Source organism: Melanaphis sacchari, unplaced genomic scaffold (genome assembly GCF_002803265.2).
Source record: "Melanaphis sacchari strain LSU unplaced genomic scaffold, SCAv2.0 Contig44_pilon_pilon, whole genome shotgun sequence".
NCBI lineage: Eukaryota > Metazoa > Arthropoda > Insecta > Hemiptera > Aphididae > Melanaphis > Melanaphis sacchari.
In genome coordinates this window covers 2,777,691-2,795,634 of record NW_020271295.1, presented here as the reverse complement: position 1 = coordinate 2,795,634, position 17,944 = coordinate 2,777,691, and the positions used below count along the sequence as shown (strand labels likewise).

The window sequence follows — 17,944 nt, the reverse complement described above, 5'->3', positions numbered from 1 at the left end:
AGATATTCTATCATTTTATTAATTTATAACATTGGTGTTTAAATAACTCTTCATGTGTGAGTGCGTTATTCATGTATTTTAGTGTTAACATAATAATATTATATATTTATACGATAATATAGTTTACTAAACCTGCTTATATATTATACTATATACATAAGTTATTAAATTTTTTAACATTTTAGCCCATGTTAATATCTTTAAATTTTAATTATAACTTTAATGATGAATTTTTATCAATAACCCTGCTAACAAACAAATATTTAGTATCATAATTTTCATGAATAAATGAACAAAAAAAGTTAAGTAACTCGCCCATTTCTAATTGTATATCAGAAATATTTAATATAAATAAAATTATTTTTCATACATTTTATACAGTTTTACCTGTGACTTTGTCCAAATCAAAAAATAATTTTTCATATAGTTTCGAGCTCAATCTAAATTATTTTTTTTTTTGAATCAGCGATAATTTTTTTGTAAAATATTAAATGTATAAAATCGTTTGGCTGAAAATAATAACATGCTCAAATGTTTGATAGTCATATAATTTTGTTGTGTATAGCATATTTAATGTATTAAATATATATGGATATGTTTATTATTTTGGTACTCAGTTTTTAATTTAAATCATTTAATTTAATTAAAACATGTCAAATTCGATTAATCATTATAATTTAAATTAACAAATGTCTATTTATTATTTATTATAATCATTAATTGCTTTATTTTACAATGGCTTACTTTGAGAATTTCAACTAATTGAACCATACCCTTATGTATGACGTGTAATGTGTGCATGCGCGCGCACGTGTGAGTGTGTGTATTGTAGTATATATATATCAATGTGGGAGGGATTTAATTATAATGTTATATGTACACAAAATTAACTTAAAGCTTAAAGCCCAAGCTCTTTGACGAAAACGTGACTTCTGAGAAACCGTTTGACTCGATAAATTCGTTAATCTAAACGATGCAGCTTTGACAAAATCGGTAAACGCCACAGACCTATCCTTCAACCTTCCAATAGTCAGTTAACCCCACAACAAGTTTTTCTGGTAAGTTTAATATATGCGATATCAATTATTTGAGTTCCAAAAGTATTTAATATTATCATTAATTGGGTTAAGAAGTACATTATTTAAACTTTAAAACAATGATCTAACGTACACCACACTCCACGCACATTATACTGCTCGTTCAAATGCTGCCTACACGCCATTAAATTGTCCAGAAACGAGTCACGTTTCTACTATAATAATATTCCGATATTTTTTGACCTCCTTCACACTATTGCAATAACAACTCGGCCTGGGGTCTGAGAATCGTTTTAGCAATAAATATCGCTTTATTCTGTAACAATATTTCCTTTTAATGCGTTTCACCCGAGGCTTTTATGTGATTTTTTTTTTACCGCTTCATTTTTATGTATATAATATACACTTTTGCCTTCAAGTTTCGTTTTGTGGTTTTTGCACCCACAATGATTACCGCCTATGCTGATTTAAACATAAATAAACACCCAGGGTGCCATTATTAAAATGAATTCCATTCAATGTTTTTTTTTCATCTATATTTTTATTGTTTTTAATCGTCAATAACACGTCAATTGTTAGGTTAAAGTAATATAGGATATGGAAGGTTATTTTTTGGATGTCATACCTATAATAATAATACGCACTTTCAAGAAATGTAATAGAACCCTATAATCATACTAAACGCCAATTTTTAAGGGGACACAGTAATACTAAACATGTAAAATGCTTTTGATTTGTCAACTTGATATGAAATTCAAATAAACATATTTTAATTGTGCGTACTGTTTGATACCCTTATGTATCCATTATAAATAAATGTATTGTTTTTTTTGTTTTTTTTAACACAAACAAACAAAAATAATTTAGTACGTTAAATGAAGAATATAGTAAACTAAATAATTATGTATGTTTTTAATGCTATTTTAATCTTTAGTATTATGGTCGTTGACTATTTTAAATTGTCCATTATACTCGAGTAATGCATTTAGAAAATAATACTTAATCGTGTAAATACTGCAAGTCTGTAACCTTTCACTAGAAGTAGTTGTCAAAAGCAAATAAAATGCCTTTTAATCATTTTAATTGATATTTTGTTATTAAATTACTCGACCATCATTTATGTGAAAAACTAATATTACCGACTTAGTTCTATCCACAAATATATTGTTAAAATTTAATAAAAATGTTTAATTAGTTTGAAAATTACCTATATATTAAACGCAATGTATATGATACTCATAAGGCGCTTTGATCTTGAATGATATTATTTTTATCCTCTAAACTTAAAAGTATGTTTAAAACGACTTGTGAAGTTTTACGACGATAGTCAAACTCGAAATCAAAGTAAAATGGAAATATATAAATCAAAAGTTAAAAAAAGTGATTTTATTTTAGATTGTGAAAACTTTTGATTGGAATTTAGGTCGTGTAAGATAAACAAATCGTAAAATATTGGGTATTTTGTAAATGATTTAATTAAATTATTTAGTTAATGACATTATTATGTATAAACATGATAATTAAATCTCTGTATTTGTAGCAAATCAGATATCGAGAATTTTGGATAAAGGTATTTAATTTAAAATAGTTAGGGGGTTAAGATTTTGTTGATCGTAATTGTATAGTATATTAATGGAAAATTACAAAATTCAATTGCATTTGTTTTATATTATTAACATCATTGACAAGTGATATAACATATACGAATAGTTTAGTAATTCAATGCATCCTCTGTAAATTGTGTATAAACTATTTTGTATGATGATAACCGTTTATGATACTAGTTGTAGTGACTTTTACCAAGTGTAATGATCTAAATTTAAAAATTCAGAAAATATTCATATGTTTTTATTAATTTTTATCGGTTGTTATTACGTTCTTATAAAGCCATACAGATGTAATAACGTCTATTTTTGATGAGTTCAGATACATTTTATATCAATATAAAATTAATAATCGCATGCAATACATAGTAATCAAGGATTTTTAATAATAATAAATCTGAAAATAAAGAAAAATATTAATCAACCTGTGTCAAAGTATACGTATGCCTATTAATAATATAAAATCGAAAACAAATTTTGTAAAAACTAGAAATTAAGATACTTCATAAATTTTATATAAAAACAAAAAGCATTTTAAACAAAAAAACGTATTTTTTTAATAATATGTATACATAGTTTGGTTTTTGTTGTTTAAATAATATAATATTATTGCGCCATTATAAACGATTGTACAAAATCCGTTTGTCGTTGCCCGTCTCATAAATGTTTGAAGTAATTACCATTGTAGTTACGTGATTGGCACATGTTACTTAAGATCTTGTAATGACAATAACAAAAACAAAAACATTGCCTTAACACTAAAAATTGCAATTACAAAACCAATAATTGTGTGTAATATACTAATATGCTTATTTATATTATATATATACTAGAGAGAATAAAATGTTTTAGGTTATTATTTTTTATCAAACTCATAGTTAATTTACTATTATTATTATATATTTTATTTATTAATTTCTCAAAAAACGTCTTCTTTTACAACCACGCACTTAATAGCCCGTATTTACATTACACCATATTTTATCGCGACACCGTCACGAAAACGTTTGGAAACACACAGCAGCAGCAGATACAAATTATTGATGTTATAATAATCTGAGAGCTATATGGAATGTTCGCGAAGGCGAGGCAGTGGTGGCTGTGACTGTTCTTCGGAAAATAATATGATATTATCACGAGAGCAATAAAATAAACAGTTAAGACAAGAGGCCAAGTATAATAACAAATTTAACCACGTAGTACATATTATATAATATAATTCCTTAGTATACCGATTTACATTAAAAACCACAACATAGCGGAACAAATCTGTTCTCAAAGTCTGCATTTTTTTTAATACAAGATAATTTTTATTTTATTTATTTATTTATTTATTTATTTATTTTTTTTTTTTTTTTTTTGAAAATGGTTAAACTGATTTTCCAGTACGTGCATAATGTGATTAATTACAAGACTTGATCTCATACAGAAATTGAGGTCGACAGCGATTCGCCGGACGATCATTAATATTCGAGTGTAGCGGATAAGACTGTTTAATATGTATATAATTATTATTTATTTTTCACTAACTCTTTAACGAGAATCATCATTTATAAAAGAAAATAATTTAAAATCGAATCAATTGCTCGACGTTAAGATCGATTCAAGTATGGCACAGTCGTGAAACGCTCTTGTCTTAAATACAAGCCTCCTGTAACTTATTTTCTATAAATTTTTTTTTGTTATTTTTTTTTTTTATTTGCAAAATAAAATTGTTTGTTTTACTGAATTCAATTATAATATATTTAAAAAACACACACACACACAAACATAGATTTTGTTTAATGCTATTTAAAAAATACCTTTCCAACGAATAAATATATTTAGAAAAACATTTAAGTTGATCCACCTAGAATATGATAACCCCTTTTTTTTAGTAATGAAGTCATTCAAAATGTTAAGGCGTGCCCTGTAAAGTTACAAACTTCTGTTTCCAAACAATAACTCTCCTTATCTATTGTAAATTATTTAGTAGTTATTTTTATTTTATTTTTTAACATTACATATCAGAATCAAAATTATAATGCGTAGTTTTTGATTTGTTTAACTTTGTGTACTATTAAGACAATAAGGTCAAAATAATGGATAATGGGATTGAAAGATACTTAGACTATGCCAATTTGTTAATTTTAAGGATGATTATTACTAATCTATAAGTTTTAATTATTTATAAAAATGATCTAAGAAAATTTATGTATTTCAAAGAATTAAATAGGTTAGGAACTATATCCTTATATGGAATACGTGTTAGTGCGGTCTATGTGCATCATATTTTGCTTGATTAATTCAAGCTTTTCTAAAATTATTTAATTTAAATGTTCTATTATGTTATTATGTTACTATATTACATTTAATCACTTTGAAAACTTTTTACCACAGAAGTAGTATTATAATATTATGTCTATGTGTACTGTTTAATAATGTACGATAAGAATATTAAAATATCTTCAATAGTTAATAACACGGCACTCGAGATAGGCAAATGTGTTACAGCTGTGTGTAGAAATGATATTCAAGGTAATATAAACAATAATTTAAAGAGCATAATAATACGTGAATTCTGTGGCATCGACGAGACAGATATCCCGCGATACAGATAATCATTAAAATGACAAAAAGACCTTTGCCGTTTTAAAACGGTTCTTTGCCAAATGTCAAGTTTGTGTGTGATGTGCGTTGGCATCTATCCCATCGCAGACTCACTAGTCGCACTTAAATTCACTTGAATAATAAACCAATCGCGCCCCTACGCAAATCTGACTTTTACATATGTAGGTCAAAACATTTATGCATATTGTGTAAACCGAGTGAAAATTCGTCGTTTACTCAGAAGGTAAAACTGCAGCGTGATGAGATTTATAGGGCTTACACAAAGATGGGAAATACATTTCTGAACAGATTTCCTTAGGGTTTAGAGTAAAAATGGCAACATTTATTCTGCTGAATTCGTTACAATGCAGGAAATATATTATATACTCGTATTTTTGATTAGCTAACACATGGCAAAAAAAGAAAAAATAATAATAAAAAAAAAATATAAAAAGCCGTGGTCTAGGGAGTCCGTGAAAAGTCTAGAATTCGTTCAAAATACTGCACCTCGTGCGACTAAGTAACATACTTATACACGCACGCATATATATATCTTGGTGTATAGTATAAAAAATAAAAGGTTCTCTTTTTACATAATATTTTTGTGACTATAAAATGTATTATTATTATTATTATTATTATTTTTTTTTTTGTCGCTTTAAAACTTACTTAAGAATACTTTTAAAATTCTATATCCGTTGATTTAGTTTTTAATCACAGCGTGTGAACCATTAAACTTTTTTTTATTATTATTATTCAATCACCAATAAAAACGGGACAAATTATAAAGATATCAATAAACAATACTGAACAAAATGGCTCCCGGAATATAGTATTTCGGTGGCCAAAATTTTATTTGAATGCTTTACTATCAACGTCTGTGTGTACAAGTTTATGCCAAAAACAATAAATCACTCGTATATACAATGAAACAATATATATATCATATCATAAACATGTGCGAATAAAAAAAAAAGTAAAAGGATATAGTAAAACTGAATTGGAAAAAGCGTTAATTTTATGCTGGTTTTTGCTGTCAAATTTATTTTTTAATTTCGTTTGTGAACAAAATCGTTAGAACGTGTTTTGTGCACGCTACCCAACAGCCCCTTGGATCACAATTCGTCACGCACGTTGATAACATTATCAATTTCGAAAATCCCTTAAACTTGACACATTTGCGTATCTCATAATTCAAACAGTATTTTTTTTTTTACCCTTTTCTGCGCACAAACACCACACTTATTCGGAACAGAAAAATTTACAGTACGACCAGTAAGCATTCACCACCATGCAAATTATTTTAATAAACAGATAGTATCTTTTCTGTCAAGTGTTGTATTGTCATGAATGCCGAAAGCATTATTCGCTAACATTTTATCGTTAGTACCTACTGTTATCTATCATTCGAGCATGTGCAACTAGAACCAACATTTTTCAGTGAGAAGTTGTTAGGCCGCTATATTTTTACTTTATTAATCTGTTAAGAAATTTTCTCTACACTCTTCTTCTAAGTTTGCATATTTTCAAATAGCTATTGTAATAAATATAAATATACATCAATATGTATCCAGTATATGATTCACCAAACATTCACACTCTCATTTTATCTTTAGTAATGTATTTATTCAAATTTTAATCATTGAATTTTGAAATATACTATGAAGGTTATATATTTTAAATTATTTGAATTTATAAATACATGATCAACTCAATAATTAACAGTAAAAAAAAAATTAGTTCTCATTTGAAAAAAAAATTAATTGGTATCGCCATAGTACGGTTTTTAAAGGATTGAACAAATCTGAACATTTGTTTAAATCTAGAAAAACCTTTACAGCATTTTTATATTTAGCCAATTTTATACTTCATAGAAAAATAAAATTTTCGTGACTTATTCATTATACATTTGATGGTGCTAATCCCCCCCCTTCTCCAATATCACACAGAGTTATACCTTATACATCTACTGCTTGACTGTAAGGAGAAAATAAATTCGAAAAACAAAAACACCTTATACCTATAGTTAAATAGGAGAATACTACTGTATACAACAGAAACTTTCGATTCGCGCGCCGAAAGTTTTCGAAATATTAAATTGTACGTCGAGGAATGGAAATGCGAATGCGGAATACGAATGATTGGGATGAGAGGAAGGGGATAAAGAAACACGCGTATAGAAAAGCACGAGCGAAAAAAAATAAAGTAATAACAATAAGAAAGATATTGTCTGCGTATAAAAATTTATTTAATCTTCTTTTCTTTACGTCGTTCCCCTCGCGAATCTCGTCTTGCCCGCGGATTGTTTCTCACCGTCAGATCGTAATAATTTATATAAAGGGACCCCTCACACACTTACCCATGCACTGCAGTATTGGATGAAACGACTACTGCGCTGTCCTTGCGTGCGTGTGTGGACTTAATGGTGCGTGTGGGAATAATAGACGCGTGTTTTCGGTGATAAACCTACGACGACAGACGTGCGTGTGCTATGCACGACCGTCCCAAATAGTTGACCGCCCGCGACGAAAGACTCGTATACAGAACGATATACCAGACATGTTTATTTACCCTCTCATTTTTTTTCAATAATGCAGTTTTTCTAAACCAAATTTTTTAAATTTTCAAATATATCTAGAAACTGTTTATCAAATTCTTGAGATTCTTTTTTTTTCCTATTAACTAGTGTTATATGGGTGTACTAGCTTTTAATTTTCAAATCATAAATCCTCTTTAATACTGTGAATTATTTAGAAAATAATTTTCCTGAACATATTTTCGAACCAAAATTAAAATTTAAACGAGTTGATATTGGGTTCATTAACTTTGTATTATAATTATAATAGGTTTGAAAGAAATGAAAGCTATGACGATCTGAAAATATTAGTAATTGTTTTTAACATTTCAATATTGATAGTTTCTAAGAACGTCTTAAGTTACTTTAGTAAATACTAAATCCGGTATTTCATCTATTTTATATTTTTGTAAAACAATTTTTACCTTAGTCCCTAGAATAAACATTTCGATAATTGAAAATCTACTTGTTCAGATTTTGAATGGATAAATTAAAATTTTCAAAAAAAAAAAATTATCTACTCATAATAATTTGCATTTAAAAAACCGAAATTTATATCACCACATTACACTCTTTCAATAGAACAAAAAAATATCAAAAATTTGATTCATTGAGTAAAAGAAAATATATGGATGGATAAACTTGGTAAATCACTCTGTATACGAACGGTAACTCGATAACAGTATTGTATAGATACAACTTATACGTGTACACCCAGTCGCATGTATTTTAGGGATTACCGCAGTGGGAAATCGCCCCGAGCAGCGTAATTCAACAACCCGACAACAAATTTTACATCATTGTTCTATATGTAACGGTAATCCATCTTTAAATCGTATTCATAAAATAACTATAGGAACGGTTTTTAATTTAGAATAAAAGTAAAAATATTCATATACATATTTAAGATATTTTAAAATATCATTATCTTAAATATATGTATTAATATATCTAGTAATTTAAAATTTAAAAAAAAATTAATATATTTACCAGTGTGATATGATGATATTAATAAGAACATCATTAGCATTGATTATTTAAATATATAATTTTTCGTGATTTAAGTTTTTATTGCCGTTTTTACTGAAACCTAACCTAGTCCAATAAATAAACCTAATAGTATTATATATTTTTTTCCACAATCGTTGTTATTTTATCCCTTTAATTTTCATAATTTTTCGTGTTATTGAAAATACCTTTGCGTTTATTAACGATAAATAAAACGATACAAAATAGTGGTTTATATAGAAATTATAACGTAATCAATCACTAAAATATTTTAAAATATTTAAAATTAAAATTGGTGTCAATTTATTAAAAATGTCATGGTTTGTACTCAAATTCAATTGAAGTAATCTTTTCGAGTTAACGTCAATTGGTCGTGGTAAAATTGGTCATCTGAAATTGGTCGTTTGGTAAATTGATCGTTCGATAAATTGGTCGAAGTATATTTTTGTCGCAAACTGTGAATATTGGTTTAAAAATGTTATATATAGGTACAAATGGACAATAATCATTGTTGAATAACAGCGTGTACAAATGTAAACTGTCAGACTAAACCGTCTGAAAATGGTACAATATTGTACCGGAGGAAAAATCCCTAGAAAACGGAAGAAATATAATGACACCACTAAAAGGATAAATACAATATATAAAACATTTAATAATAGAACATTAATTGATAAATATATATCATCAAGGTAACTCATAACTTATAATACTTTTTTCACACATATTACTACATATTATTTTAAGAAAAATTACAAAAAATTACGAAAAAATATTATTTTTATATTAAATAGTATATACATATTATTTTAAAAATGACTATTTTTTTAAGCGACCTATTTACCATACGACCAATTGGCTGTAGATACCCCAATATTTTCAAACTACATAAAAATATTTATTTTAATACAATTCCATTCTCTAATAATAATTATTATAAAGTATTGAGCTACTGGAAGTTTTTAACTTTTAGTAACTTATATTATTTTAAATAGATTTTCTGGATAATCGATAATTACTCTGATAAAAAATAAATAAATTTGAATTTAAGTAAACTTTAAAAATTATTAACTCAACCTTAGTAAAAATTTTTGATACCAAAATTTTTCTAAAAATCATATTTACAAAATGACTAACTTGATTTTTTTTAAATATCAAACAGAAGATTTTTTTAATTTTTTAATTTTACATACAAAATGTTAAAAAAAATATCAAAAAATATTTTAAAAGTAGCGCAGACAACAATCGACAGTTAAAAAAAAAGTTGATAATGTTCAATAAAACAGAATTTATTGCAATTAATACTTTCGAGGATTCAAAATTAAAAATTCTCAATATTTTTTTTAATTATCTAAAAGAAAATATTATTAAGGAATAAGTAGCGAGAATTTTTACAAAAATCCACATTTTGTCGAAATCAATTTTGTTTTATTATTATTTTTTTTTTTTTTTTTGTGTTACTCAAAACCCAGTGACTGTAGTTATTTGAAATATTTACCAAATTTTTAAATTGGAATTTTCTACACATAATACAAATTTTTGAATACTTTTGCTTGGTCAAAACCTAGAAAATTTGATACAAGGTTTCTCACAAATAGTTGTCTGTAACCAAAAAATCTAAAAAAATATATTATTTAAACGAAGAATAATGATTTTAGTAAAATAATCAATATACATTTATTAAATTAATATGATAATAGGCTGATTCCTCTTTTTTTTGTATAATATATTTATTTAGGTATTTATTATAATTGATGTATTACCCTAAAGTCCTAAGTTAAATATAAAAATTGCCCGAATGTTGTTGACATTGGTCAAAATTGAACATGCTAATTAAATCTATATAAATGTCTTGAAATACTTGTAAAAATTTAGAACTCAGCATAATATACTAAGATTGAATTTTAATTTTTCAGATTAGGCCGAAGGACCTGCTTAACTCGTTCAAACTGTCTGTGGCCGTGAATAGTCAGTCGAACACCAGCGGTGGGAGCAACGGTGGCGGAGGTGGTTCGCCAAAAACTGGAAACGGAAACGCGGCTTCCACCCCGTTGGGCGTGCTACAGGCCATTCCGTCGGACGCTGTCAAACGGCTGGCGTTTCTGTTTTTGTCCACGTGTTCTCTACTGGCGTTCAGACTTAAGATCATGGGCTCCAAACTGCCCGTATTTACTAGGTAATTTTTCCTGCGAATCGCAATTTTTCAACACTTATTTGCGTACATGACAAAATTTAATTTGAGAATGCTTGTTTCTCTATATCTAATTTTACTTATAGACTTGGTAATACCTACTGTATACATTTAATCAAACTTAATATACTACCTCCAACTTTGATATTTTTTAACTGTCTAATGCATATTATCTCTCATGGGGGTTTTATTATACAATAAGCTAGTGACATAACCATGTATTTTATATATACTATGTACTGTATAATATAATATAGTGTTATATCTATATTATGTAATGACACGTGCGGATACGTATATTTCATCGTTTTATAATATTATTAAATTGTTGTCGTATGCAGTAGCGTACACTGCACACGTTACAGGCGCGTCATCATCAAACATCTCTCAAAATAAGATATAGTCTCAAATCCGTCGACGTAATCTATATTATATTTCAATATTATCATTGTATATATTCATAAAAAATATGTCTCATGCATAGACATTTTTTTATCAAAATTCACTTAACTTAATAAAATGTCAGTTACGTGTCCTTAAAAAATAGTAGGTACACAAATATAATTGTTTTAAAATTATGTTATATACATATATAACGGATTTAAACAATATTTAATATTATCTAACCGATACATTATATTCATATTTGTCAATGCTGAAAATTACGCTTTTGAAAAAAATGAAAAATATTGTCTACGTTTTCTTTCGTAGTTCGTTCAAACTTGATAATAAAATAACATTTATTAATTAAAAAGTATTGTTTCTATTTTAGTTTTTGTGCAAAAAAAAATATACTAATATACTATCACATTTGTTATTTAACTGATTTTAGTCATCTAATCGTTAAATTTTTACTAGAAGATATGTTTTAATGTCAATAAAAATGTTTAGATCAATAGTTTTATAAAATTGATTATTTCTTATTATATAATCATGTTTGATATGAAATTTAATTATAAAATCCCATCTATAATTAATGGCGTATTTCTCGGCATATAAACAATTTGCTGCCTCACCCCTCATCAAATATAAATGATAAAAAAGAAACATTTATTAGTGTTGGTCAAAAAAAGTGATTTCACTGAATAACCATGCATAAAAATAGATGAATTGCCTTAATATTATAGTGAATTATTATAGGAAAAAATGTGCTGCCCCGATAATGTGACTTCTCTAGGCTCGAGCCTAAATACAAATACAATAATGGCTAAATTACTCTATACATTTCGACGTCTATAATTACATAATACCTATCGGTGATAATCGACGGAGAGTCACGCTGGATTTTCATTTTTTACAGGGCAGGCGACGACCTATTTCCAAAATTCGACATTCGTTACGAAAAAAAAATAAAGTGTTCCGTTGTCGTTTATGTATAATCAACTGTATGATATACTGTGCCTACGGCGTAAAGTTATATGACATAAATCGATTTTCGAACTGATATATATAATAACAAAAATACGCGTATATGTATATTTTACATAGTATATGATGCGCGCGTTATAATGAAAATCGAAATAAAACCTACTGGATATGGGCGTGTGCGTTTTATTGGCATTGACATACTACTTCCGTACATAGAAAACTATACAAAAAAAAAAAAACATTTCGAAATTCGCCTAATATCTCTAAAACTTAGAGGGCCAAATATATTGACATGAAATATATAATATGTATATTTTTTATCGGTTTTTATAAAATCGACGTAATGCATCCCGTAATTTTTTATCGGCCATAAACATCAAAACCGCAATTTAAGTAAAAAAAATAAATAAATATCCCAAGTATTTTTCAGTTCTTCCTAATAAAATAATATTGATTTGTTAATGTAAATAAAACATAAACTAATCCGTTTTTAATCAAAAACCCAAATTTAAAAAAATAATAATAATATTTAAACTCATTTTTTTATATGTACTATGATTAATGTTTAACATAAAATCACACAACCATGACCTTATAATTCAACTATTGACATAAATAATATGTACATAATTGTGCAGTTTTTAACGTAGTAAAATTATACTTTAAAGGTTTGACAATCCAGCCAGCGTATCGGATTGGCCTGCAAGACAACTGACCTATAACTATCTAGTGAGCGTTAATGCTTGGTTACTGATATTTCCATGTGACCTATGCTGCGACTGGACCATGGGCACTATACCACTAGTTGAATCGACTTCGGATCCCAGAAACCTGGCAACTTTGGCCACATACACTGTGATCGTCGCACTCGTGTATACGGCATTCACGACGTCGAATCGAATCAAACGCATTGTTGTTATTATGGTAAATATATATTATCATTAGATTATTATTGTCTTGTCTATGGAAAACTCTCTTGAAATTTCCACCAGCCAAACATTACCCGTCAAAATAAACTTGAGTTTCCGATTCGTTTAGCGGAAAAGTGAATCGATTTGTTTGAACCATTCGACGTTTAATTAAGATAAACTCGTATATTATAGCTACTGTATAATAGTATGGCATAATGCGTAGGTATAATAATATATATATATATACCTGTATTTATTTATATCCTCGTATTCTGGTTTCATATCTCTTTTGAAGTCTTAATTATAGTAAACAACACAATCGATTGAATCTTTTCATTTCTTTCAAATACTTTTGGCAAGTAACAATTTTAATAAAAAATGTTATTTTTTATCGAAATATTTACTTAGTGAACTTAAATCATCTTTTGTCCACTTTTTAATCCAATTTTGTACCCGGAATTCCAGAACACGCTAATCATAAGAAGTTTAAAATTACTAGGTCGATTTATTTTCTTAATATTCAATTTATATTATACGTACGTTTCTATATGTTATTGAATTAATAATTTTTTTTTTTTTAAACTTCCATACAAATCAAATTAAATTAACCATTAAAAAACCTATAGATAAGTACTACAATATTTTAACTATTTCAGAGTTTGGGATTGACCGTTCTGCCATTTCTCCCCGCATCGAATATGTTCTTTCCTGTAGGATTTGTCGTAGCGGAACGTGTCTTGTACATGCCATCAATGGGATTTTGTATGCTTGTCGCTTACGGCTTGGGACTCATCATTGATAAATGGTAAGAGAATTAGATGATTTCATTTCGACCAATCAGCTCACTAACGTTTTATTCCACAGCAAATCCCGGTTGGTTTTGACAGCCGTCGCTGTTATTATGGTCGTTCACGTAGTGAAAACTTACACGAGAAACTGGGACTGGTCGTCCGAGTACGCGATATTCACATCTGGATTGAAAGTCAATAAACTAAATGCTAAATTGTACAACAACGTCGGTCACGCCTTGGAGGCCGAAAATCGGTTCCAAGAAGCTCTTGCGTACTTCCACAAAGCCGTCAAGTGAGTTTAAAAAATCTATAGTACAATAATTCCTAACCAGAGTGCCGTGAAATTATTTTTGAAATGTAAAGCATTCACAAAAAATTTCAGAATTGTAAATTTTATTCAATAATGACAAATAAATAATTAATAATTAACAATATTTTTATAACAATTTTAAGTAAATTATGCGTAATACGATTCGTATGTTGTTATATTAATTGTTCGGTCATTTTTATTTCTGTGCTTATTTTGTATTGATCTTATTCAATTAAAGCAGAAAAATAGATTCTAATAAATTAATTTTGAAAAGTGTTAAAAAATGTATGTAAAGGAAATAATTACCAAAATACTCTTCGTTATAACAACAGTTTTGAACATTATATTTTATGAATAATATTAATAACAATATTTTTAAAATTGTAAACATAGTATGATTAGGTTTTCTAAACATAAAAACTTCTATGAAGATTAAACTTAATCTCTTCAATAGAAGAATGAGTAATCTATCAAAAATTCTACTATACATAATAAAATAATAATAAAAATGTTAAGAAAATTTCGCATAAATCATCATAGCATTAGAATCACTAACACTTAACCTCGCGATTATGTAGATTTATCGTTAGAACGTGATGTATTTTTTTGTTTTTATTTCAGTGTACAACACGATGATATTGGTGCTCACATTAATGTCGGCCGTACGTATAACCATCTGAAAATGTACAAGGAAGCCGAAGACGCTTACTTAGAGGTAAGTAACGTAACATAGAAAAAATTCACTATTTAAAATAATTTCTATGATTAATATTTACTTCTGTACTTATTCACAGGCCAAATCATTACTCCCTAAAGCCAAACCGGGTGAATCATACCAAGCCCGTATAGCTCCCAACCATTTAAACGTCCTACTGAACTTAGCAAATCTAATTGCTAAAAACCAGACACGTCTGGAAGAGGCGGACATGCTTTACCGGCAAGCCATCAGCATGCGGTCTGATTATACACAAGCGTACATAAACCGCGGTGACGTTTTGCTCAAACTCAACCGAACAAAAGAGGCGCAAGAAGTGTACGAACGAGCTTTATTCTACGACACCGATAACCCAGACATTTACTACAATGTGAGTATTTATCGTAGACCTCCCCTTTGTAGGCAAACATTTTTACAAAACATCGTTTTTTATCCGCTTATTCTGTTTCAGCTGGGCGTCGTATTATTGGAACAGGGTAAACATTCACAGGCGTTGGCTTACTTAGACAAAGCTCTAGAATTCGATCCAGACCACGAACAGGCATTGCTCAACTCAGCCATACTGCTCCAAGAATTAGGGCAAGCAAATTTAAGAAAACTTGCCGAGAAGAGACTTCTCAGGCTCCTGTCAAACGTACGAAATTATTGTAGAAATCAATAAATGCCAGTATAATTATCATATTTTTATATTTTGTGATTTAGGGTCAAAAAAACGAACGAGTATTTTTCAACTTAGGCATGCTAGCTATGGATGAAGGAGACGTACCGGCGGCAGAACATTGGTTTCGTCAGGCGATCCTCATTAAAGAGGATTTTAGGGCTGCTCTGTTCAACCTGGCTTTACTATTGGCTGATGATCACAGACCACTGCAAGCAGCCCCATTTCTCAACCAGCTGGTCAGATTTCATCCAGACCATGTCAAAGCTCTGATATTGCTGGGAGACATATACATCAACAACATCAAAGATCTAGATGCAGCTGAAAACGTAAGTACTCAACACTAAACCACTCCAACCTCAAACCCTTGACCTTTTTTAACTTCTTTTTATCGCCTTTGTAGTGTTACCAGAGAATATTGCAACTGGATCCAGACAACACGCAAGGGATGCACAACCTATGCGTGGTGTATGTTGAACGGGGCCTACTGAAAGAGGCAGAAACTTGCTTGCAAAAGGCCCATCTAATGGCACCACATGAAGACTACATTGTCAAACATTTAAAAATTGTACAAAACCGCTTGCAGGCAAAACAGACTCCTAATCAACTCAATGTAATTATTATACATTATATTTTTAAACAACATGCAAGATCATACCTTTTAAATCAAATATTGATATATTTTATAGGAGAATCGCCCAGATTCTAAGGAAATCCGAAAAACTGAAAAAGACACAACTCGTCCTGACACCAATTTGAAGTCGGATACCAAACCGTCTACATTATCGTTGTCATAAACGATAAAAATAATTATTAAAAAAAAGTATATATTTTTTTTAAGTTACTTACCTAGTCATACCTCACCATTTTCATTTTAGTACTTAACTGAATTTTTTTTTACAACCTGATAATATTTCTATGACAACAAAGTGACATAATTGCACATTCAAGTCATGAGATTTGACAGTCATGTAGACAATTGTCCCATACTTTATCTAGTAATCTCATTTGGTGCTACTACTCAATGTCAGTACTTCATCTATAAAATATGCTTCTATACATCTAAACTAAGAACATAAGTTACTTAGTAAATCGTAAAATATATTTTTCTCTTGAATTTTTATTTTGAATCGTTCTAAACGAAAATAATTTGTAAAAAAAAAATTGTGCTGTGATGTATTTAGTAGGTCATAGTATCATGATAATTTATAATATTTTAAAATTAAGACCGTATTAATTCATTAAACTTTTATAGTATTATTTTAATAACAACAATGGTCAAATGTTTTGATGTTCACATTTTATCATCATTATTATTAATTATCTTTTGGTTTTTGGTTGTAAAATATAATTTCTATTCAATTTATGTATTAACTTAATTAACTTACTTAAAAAACAACATCTGTTTGTTTGAAATAATAATAACTACTTAATTACATTAAAACTTGAATCATAAAAATAAGTCTTGTTACACATTCATGTCAGTCTAAAAAGCAGTTACTTTTTTAATATATATGTATTAGTGTATTTTTATACTTATTATTTTATTTTTCTTTACCGCATGAATGTAATAAAATGACATAATGTTAATCTATAGAAAATAAATTTAAATAACAGTTACTTAATACATTTAATTTTAAAAATTTAATCTCAAAAAAATCAGTATTATATTTTCATGTAAAAATAAGTTAATAACAAATATTTGATCAAATTGTCAACATTTTTCATGTTTTTTTTTTTTTTTGTATTTGCGGACAATCAATGTGATTTTTTTTATTATTGTTATAATTTTTGACAATTTAAAGCATTCTTACTTTGTACCTGGACCCACGAGTTCTTTTTAAACAAATTAAATGAAAACATGTTCTTCTGACCATGGAAAATTTTAACTTCAGAAAATAATGTTTTATATGAAATAAAATTTGTTCTTTTTTTTAAATACCTATATTTAAAAACAACTGTATATGGTCTAAAAATACTAGCTGTTAATGTATTTGATAATATTTTATGTGTAAAATAATTATAGATGTTTACCAATGGTAATATTGAAGATAAATATTGCTTTTTGATGTGATTTTTTTATTTTATGTTTTATAAGAAAAATAAAAATTTTTAAATGTTTTAAACAATATAGATTGTGTTAAATTTTTTAATTATTTTTATACTTGAAAGTTAATTTGAGTAAAA

The 17,944-nt window shown here is 27.9% G+C and overlaps 1 protein-coding gene across 4 annotated transcripts in view; it reads left to right on the top strand.

Annotated features, from left to right (window-relative positions):
• Window positions 1-17,043, top strand: part of LOC112597971 (transmembrane and TPR repeat-containing protein CG4050) — a 52,594-nt gene extending 35,551 nt beyond the window's left edge. For 3 of the 4 annotated variants that reach the window (XM_025344244.1, XM_025344245.1, XM_025344246.1), the window contains exons 7-16: window positions 10,730-10,989; window positions 13,041-13,296; window positions 13,940-14,088; window positions 14,148-14,366; window positions 15,006-15,099; window positions 15,179-15,469; window positions 15,551-15,733; window positions 15,802-16,086; window positions 16,161-16,370; window positions 16,447-16,554. In XM_025344244.1, coding sequence (XP_025200029.1) covers window positions 10,730-10,989; window positions 13,041-13,296; window positions 13,940-14,088; window positions 14,148-14,366; window positions 15,006-15,099; window positions 15,179-15,469; window positions 15,551-15,733; window positions 15,802-16,086; window positions 16,161-16,370; window positions 16,447-16,554 — 2,055 coding nt within the window. Of the gene's footprint in view, window positions 1-10,729; window positions 10,990-13,040; window positions 13,297-13,939; window positions 14,089-14,147; window positions 14,367-15,005; window positions 15,100-15,178; window positions 15,470-15,550; window positions 15,734-15,801; window positions 16,087-16,160; window positions 16,371-16,446 lie in introns of all 4 variants that reach the window. The other variant, XM_025344247.1, reaches the window with a different exon arrangement.
• The last annotated feature ends 901 nt before the right edge of the window (window positions 17,044-17,944 follow it).